General features: G+C 37.2%; 1 protein-coding gene across 6 annotated transcripts in view; it reads right to left on the bottom strand.

Annotated features, from left to right (window-relative positions):
- Window positions 1-8,243, bottom strand: part of ZNF407 (zinc finger protein 407) — a 337,294-nt gene that overhangs the window by 128,901 nt on the left and 200,150 nt on the right. For all 6 annotated transcript variants that reach the window (XM_058831042.1, XM_058831041.1, XM_058831044.1 and 3 more), the window contains one exon: window positions 5,492-5,575. In XM_058831042.1, the coding sequence (XP_058687025.1) occupies window positions 5,492-5,575 (84 nt within the window). The remainder of the gene's footprint in view (window positions 1-5,491; window positions 5,576-8,243) is intronic.

Raw genomic sequence — 8,243 nt, forward strand, 5'->3', positions numbered from 1 at the left:
ACAAAGTCTACATATTTAAAGACCAATAAAGGTAAAAGAATATGAAATATCCCCCCTCCCCCATTTCCATTACAGAAGATTTGTCTGTGTCTCACCAGCTCTACCTTTATCAGTAACAAGGCCCATGAAAAAGATAGGTGCCCCAAAATGATTCAGTAGTCAACAAGCTCCATGGGGGAACAAAAATGAAGGACACACATTCCAAGATCAAGGACCCACTTTATGGAGGCTTACTTTGTTTTTAACACAAGCACTTTCAAAAAGCTACATTTCCTGATGACCGGATTACAAATGAAATGGCTTTGCATTTTTGACAATACTGCAACCAGCTTCTGAAGTGCATCTGTTGTTTAAGTCACCTGAAATGGAAAATTTGAGCTCTGAAAATCAAAAATTGGAAAAGAAGATCACAAAAGGGCCAGTTCATAGGGAGCACTAGTATATAAAGCTGCTGCTAATCAGTAACTGAAGCTTTTTCTTTTTCTCTCGCTACTAGACAATTTCTCTTAGGTAGGGAGAAAGTTTTAAATACCCAGGGTTTTGGTGACTTTGCTGGTCCAAGCTTTCCTATAATCAATTTGCCAATCTGCTGCAAATGTTGGTGTAAATAGAAAAGGCAAAACAACAAAGATGCTCTTCAAATTTAATCTCTTCTCTTGCTGGAAAGAGCAATAAATCTCTTCTTACTGTACTACATTTCCTATGGTATTCAATGTTATAATTTTTTTAAGCTGTGGTGGAGAAGCTGAAGGGAAGAGGCTACATTATACATTAAATTCAATGCCGAGTAATGTAACTACACATTAAAGTCAAAGAGCAGTTCACATGAGAAATAGAAACACAAAGTGAGTCACTCATCTGGATAAAAACACATATATTATTAAATTTTCTTTCTTTATTACACTGACCTATAAACGTCTTGAGAACTGCAAGATTGAAATGAGTGAGCAGAAGCAATCATACAAACAGTGCTCTGTACGATACAAGCTACCATCTTCAAAAATGCATGAAAATATTTGAACAAAGACACGATCTCCTTAAGCAGTTCCATAGGTTCATGGTGACTGCCAAGAAGTGCACAGTAAGGGTACTCATCCACTAACCCTTTACTACTGTGATGTACTTCTACATCCTTGGGAAGATCCCACCACAACTAACACATGGGAAGCAAATGCAGACTGTTGATGTGTGGAAGATGGGGATGGGGTTTTTGCAATTTGCAGGAGTACTAACCAACATTAAAAAAGGGATTTCATGCAAGAGAACACAGGCTGTGATTGCTCAGCACTGTTAGACTGAGACAGCTACTATAGCACAAAATAGAAGTTTACCAGGAAAGATGTAGAAGAGGGGACAAACAAAGGAAGTGAGCAGAACAATAAGAGCAAGAACATAAAGAGAAGACATTTTAAAATTATTATTTCCATGTTTTCATTACAAGCAAGAAATAATTACCTTTGCTTGTTCTTTCTCTCTTATGCAATTTCCTAGTTGATCATGTTTAAGGCAAAATATCTAAATTATCTGATATTATATGCTTTGTGTATGTGTGTATATGTGTGCGTGTGCATGCATGTGTGTGCGCGTGTTTATTTTTGGTGGCTGTTTTAGAGGTTATTTACCCTTTTTTGTTACAATATTCAGGTAATTGTTTAATTCTTTGTGCAATTCAACTTACTCTAAATCCAGCAAAAACTATCATCAGGAAGATTTTCTTACTGGAACAAAATACGAATCAAAAAAACTTTCTTTGGGATGACTCAAAACACAAAATCTTTTCCTCCCAACCTTGTTGAGACACCAGAACTACCAGAACATCTCTGTTCCTCCAGCACTGCAAACTATCCCTTATTTACCACATAGCACCAGCTGATACTGTGAGCAGTCCAAGTTTCTTAAGACAGTTTATCACAGCCTAGGCAGCCACAAGTGCCTATTGTAAAGCATTTGGCAGACAGAGATGTAAGTATTCCTTTCAGTGTGATAAAATTCGGGGCAAACTCTGGACCACTCCTTAAGCTGCCATTGCTTCAATTCACAAAGTAGAAGTTTAGGCCATGGATATTTACATCTTCAGTGAAAGACTTTCATAATACCAGTGACAGATTCTTGCAGAATAGGACTGGAAGAAGGTGCACTCAGGTCATAAAATAATGTTGGAACATCTTTGAAGGACAAAATCAGCCAACAACTTCGCTTATTCTCTGTCCCAAGTGTATGTTTCTCACACGACCAGGTCATTATTAAGGACATGATATATTTAAAAGAGAATAAAAATATCCACTGGTACAGTTGAGAACACCAGGAATCTCTTGACAGGTCAAATTATTTGTTCCTACTTTACAGTTGAGAAAGATATTTCTTATATCAAGGAAATCTTTATGCAGATGCATCATGTTTACAAATATATTAAGTACTAAAGTTTTTCAAGTCTTAAAGCTAATGGCTTCTTCGTTCAGTTTAACACTGCTGTATTTCTTTTCATTCAAAACCAAAAACATCTCTTCAGGGGATAACATCCTATTTGCCAAACTGGTCTGTACAGTTTGCTGCAAGAGTGACTGAGGGTTAGATTCTGCCAGCCTTTTTCATGCCAAGTTATACTTCATGCTCCCCATAATACTTCCAAAGAAAATGCATCTTTCACAAGATAAAGGCATTTTTCCAGGTACAAAGAAAGAATCTCATCTAAAAAGGGAAGAACAGAGTAAGAAATACCAGAATAAGGAGTCTCAAAAGCCTAAGTGGCTGGTCCTACAGTCAGTGCTCTCTTGTGTCAAATCTCTACCAGCAGCTGAACATTTCTCTGGGGTGTTGGGACATCTCAGGCCTTGAGGCTGGGATGAGAGAAGACTTGTTAAGTTGGTTAAGACTCCTTAACTACATGTGAGGATTTGTTCATTTGCCCTTGCACTGTGGGCCTCTGACAGGTGATAGAAGTAAATCTTGGGTTGGAAGATGTTCTGTGTCAGCCCCCTAGACAGCTTGCATTACAGTAGGGAATTATTTAAGCCATTTAGACTATTTTTGACACCTATCCCTTTCAAACCTGATTGTAATTTGCTTTGGCATTCTGCTTTGGGAAAATTGTGCCAAGTGGGGACAGAGAAAAAAAATAAGGTACAAAGAAAGGTAAAAGTAGGAATGCATGCAGCCAATGACTGAGATAAAGTTAAGCACTGGATGAAAATACAAAGGAACCCATGGAAGTACAACAATGCTAGCAAAGGTGGATTGTGTCATTCTCCTTGAAACAAATAGAAGGTACAGATAATTTTTCTGCTAAAGAATCATCTCTGATTGTTTGTGCCACAGAGGCAGATAAATGCCAAAAAGATAGATCCCTCTGCCTCTGAGATACTGTCCTATATAGTATAAAGTTAATAGCAAAGTAATAACGAGCCTCCAGTCCTGACATAAAATATAAAGTTATGCTTGCTAGATGCAAGCTTCATGATCTATAACCTGTAAATCCCTGTGATCATAGCACAAGAAGCCTCTACCACACTGGCAAAAGAAGGGCAAAAATGCCTTCAAAAACCTGGACAGCTTTTCACCAGGAGTACACCATATTTTCAGCCTAATTCTGCACATAAATCAGGAAATAAAACAGTTTTTCTCTTGGCTGGTGGCCTAATGATACTATATATATATATATATATATATATTTGATGATAATGGCTTACATTTCTGAGAAACTAGATCTACACTCACATAATAGGTACAGACAAGAAGGGTAAATACAAGAATTTGCATTTCTTCTACATTCCCAACCTGAAAGAACTATTTACCATTTGTGTGGCTGCATTGACTATGGGTCCTAGATATATGCAAGATCCCAATGTGTCACATGGCAAGGCAATGAAAAACAAAAGGTATTTCCTATCCGCTTGATCACAATAATTTCTTTTTGCTAATTAATTAATTAGTCGATTTCTCAGCCTACATTTGTTAAAATTGTGCCCACATGTGAAAATTCTTCAAAGCTCCAGAAAAATGGAAACTTTAATTACAACTGAAGCATGCAACTTCTATTCCAGTAGTTGTAATTGCTCATGTTATCATTCAGAGTGTAATAATAAAATAACTTACTATATTTACTAAATTACTTTTATTGGTCACTTGAAAAATACAAACTTGCTGCAGAGAATGGGAACTGACTGTGGCAGAATTCTTCCACAAATTTATGTTCCTTGTTATTAGAAAAAAAAAAAAGATTCTGAAAGTAGGATTACTAACTAGACTTGCAAGCGAATTTTGGCCCTGAATACACATATAATTTTTAGAAATATTAAAAAATAAAATTTTAGCTTATCTGTTTCAAGATATGTTTATTGCCTGTCCAGCACTGAAAATCCCACCTTTCTGAAAGCATCAGAATCTCCTCCAAGTATGATTGCTTTAAATAAACTGAAAACAGGGTGGGAAGAATGGCTTCAGGCTTTCAAGAAAGAGAGTAGCAGCTCTCCAGGAAATTACACATTTAGATGGTATATGTCCTCAATGAAGATTAGTTTATACAGGGACATAATAAAATCTCCCACTGTGATCCCTTTACAAAATCCATGGAAAATTCATGATGTAACAACTACAGCTTCTCATTTGTTAGCCATTTCTTTCCACTGTACATTAGACAATGGTCACTTAACTCACACAGCAATTCCTGATGATATTACATTATCCTCATGATAGTAAGTAAAACGAAAAAACTACACTGGCTTAAACAGCAACACTTCTATGTCTGTTTGAACAAAATCTATCCAAATAATCAAACACTTACAAGGAGCTACTAAAAAGCACAATTAAGGTAGAATGTATTAATAAATGTTTAATACTTACACTTTTTCTGGTCTTCTGAAACTAAGAACCAGTTTAATTTTGTCTGATATTAAAATTTTATAACCATGTGGTAGGAAAGCTTTACTAATTCTGGGAGAGAAATCTTGCTTTACATGCCAGCCATGTGGTAACTCTTAAAGTTGCACCTATTAATTACAAACTATCTTAAAATTACGAAAGGGCAACTGAAACAACACTAGCTTTCAACTATGCTTCAGTTCAAAAAAAATGGATTAATTTATATGTAGTCTCTAATTTTCACCCAGGGACATTCTAGCAGTCTCTTGCAAAATCTTCACAGTAGGTAATCTATTTGGGCCTCAGAAAAAAAAAAAATGTAGACTTAGTATTCATTGAAAGAAGAAAACCAGTCTTCAGAATTCTCCTTCCTTCAGAAAAAAACCCAAAAAAACCCCAAACCCACCAAAAATACCCCCCACTCCCCCTCAAGCAATTACTCAAACTCCCAGCTAACAGATTTGATGCAGACCCTGGGCATACCAATTTCACAAAAACGAGAAAAAGCAAAGCAAACAATGAGCCAATGTACTATTTGTGCTGTAACGTGCTATTTGACTTGTGTAACTCCCCAGTGTAGAGGGACTCCCTTGCTGGGGAAAATACAGCAAAGAGTAAAGACAGCTTTACTGACCTGTGTGCTGCCGCCGATGCTTGGTGAGGGCATGACGCGTCCCGCCGGCAAAGCCACAAAGGTCACAGAGGAACGACTTCTCGCCTGTTGCAACAATAAACAGATGAGGGACTGCGGAGGTCACAGATCATTAAAACATATCTATCAAGGCTTTCAGGGTTACTAATTCCTCCAATCAAATGTTTCCATGTAAATATGTCAAATGGGAATGAAATTACCACTGCGGTTTATTGACTGTGATAAAATCTGAAAAGCACCACTGAACATAATTACATACTTGTCAGACCCATAAAAATTAGCTTTATTATCAATGGAATGGTTTTGTACAACTTCATTTCTGTTAGATGTCTTCCAGATGGGGCTGCTTTATGCACTTGAACAGTTTTTATGCATATCCTGATTTTTTACAATTCCCATACATCTGGCCTTTCTGTGCTGAGTAAAGATTGCCTGGAAAAAAAAGTTAATATACTGTATATATGATTCTGCTTAAATAAAATATATTTAATTTACTAACAAATTAAAGGTACTGAGAAATTTTCAACAGACTAGGTCACAGTCATCTTTAGTTACCTTCTATTTATAAATAAGTATTAAATTATTTTCTTGAACACAAGAAGAGTGCAGGCAACAATAAAAGCCAAATTATTCAGTACCAGTGGCAATTCAGCACTGTTTATGTTTCTAAAGTTTTCATGGCATAAAGAAAACAGGTCTGGGGATTGCTACTGAAATTGCAGCAGAACTCACATTGTTCGTCTTCAAATGATAACTCCTCATTCCAAACCTCTGGACGAATTTGAAAGATTTTGGCAAGCTTGATACTCGTTAAAAGTGTATAAATGCTCTCCTTTTAACTTTTTTTTTTTTTTTTAAACAGAAGCTAGGATTTTGCGCTGTTGTCCATAAATACAGTTTATCAATTCACGGCAATATTTTTACTCAGTATGTACTAACATGAATAGAAATCTCAGTCCTAAAAGGCAACATGGAAGGTCATTATGAATTAGTAACACTAACCTCAGGTATAGTCTCAATAACCTGATATAAGACTGAATTTTTTTTTTGTTTATTTTTTTTAAAAATAATCCCATTAGTCACTTGGATCCAAAATGTGTCCTTTCATGGTAACACAGCAGAGACGGGGCTTGGTGGGGCAATGATGCTGAATTCATTGAAACTAACAGTCTCCTTCCAATTCTTCCCAGTGGGGAAGGAAATTTAGTTCCTACAAAAGACGGTTGGGTGTCGGGGTTCAAGCAAGGCTGGTACCCTGGCTGGAACCAGCACGGGCAGCTATCCTCAGCCGCGCGGTCCATATCCCACTGCATCAATGTGATGGATGGCAAATATGGCGATTTATTGCAGGGAAACTTAACATTTTATAGTCTGGGGTCACTGTGTTACTCCCATCTGCTTACATCACAGTTAGGTGCTATTGGCTAATTGCAGGGGGGCCCTGCTATCCTAACAGAGAGGGGTGGGTTTCTAGCTTTCCTGTTACATCCCGAGTTCTTCCGCAGCACAAGGCCTTAACTACAACAGCTGGGTTAAGAGGTCTGGTGTCAAAATACCAAGTCCTCCTGTGGAGACAGAAGGATGGAAACCTCCATGCTGTTTATTCCCACATAACCAGGCCCAGGAATACACAGACTTTCTGAAAAGCCACAGTGCCTCAGTTAACTTTGGATACTGCTCATACAAGCAAGAGACCATTTCCAGAGTGGGAGCTCCCAGGAGAGCCTTGCAGGGACCAGCTGCCCTCTCCCACCACCACCTCCATGAGGTCTCTGAGGAACCCCAGCTCCTCCAGTGAGGGAGACCCTGGGCCCTGTGATACCAGGAGGAAAGCAATTCCAAATTTTCCAAGGCAGCTTGAATCCTACCACCAAAATGGAATGACATAAGAGCTGATAAACCTCTGCCATGTAGTGAGACTATGAAATGCAATGGGCACAATTTCAGAATTTCACTGTTTCAGAAAAAAGCAAATGGCTCATTTGTTATTTTCTGCACCCAAATCTGGTCATGTAAAGCAGACTGAAATTATACAGGACTTTGGGCTTTTTTAAAATTTTGGTCTCTTGATGAAAGTATCCCAGAAGAGCAGCTAAGGTGCAAAATAATTTCAGTACCACTTTTGGGAGTCAATCCCAGCAATCTGTTGTTATAATTGAATCTAAAAAAAACCATCAGAAATAAAAGAACAGAAACCCATTCTCACTATCACATGAACAATGCATTTGTGCTAAATGATGTGACAAAGTTTGAATTTTGCAAAATGCTTGTCAATAATATTATGGCTGAGGCTATGCATGATTGTTACACAGATTTCTGCAAAGTCTCTTCCAAGCTTTTTTTAAAATTACTTTATGGCATTTTAAAAATCAAGATCTTCAGCATATAGCACTTCAATTCATCAAAATATCGAAGAAAAGGAATAGAATGGGTACACATAATGCTTAATTATAATTAAATATTAATTTAATTAATTAATCAATTTTAACTATAAATCTTTCTAACTAGCTGTAATGTGTAACACCCCAGCATAAAATTCATACTTTAAAGTTAAATGCTGTTCCATGCCTACCAAGAAATTGCTCATCATCTATATATTATCATAAATTAGCTCATGTTGTGTTTAACATCTAGGAGCAGACCTCAGTATGGCCTACAGCTTTATACACTAATGAGGACAAAGAGCACCTATAGCATCTTCGCAGACTCATGGATTTACTGGGTAGTTTATATT

The sequence above is a fragment of the Poecile atricapillus genome, chromosome 2 (genome assembly GCF_030490865.1).
Source record: "Poecile atricapillus isolate bPoeAtr1 chromosome 2, bPoeAtr1.hap1, whole genome shotgun sequence".
NCBI classification, from domain to species: Eukaryota; Metazoa; Chordata; class Aves; order Passeriformes; family Paridae; genus Poecile; species Poecile atricapillus.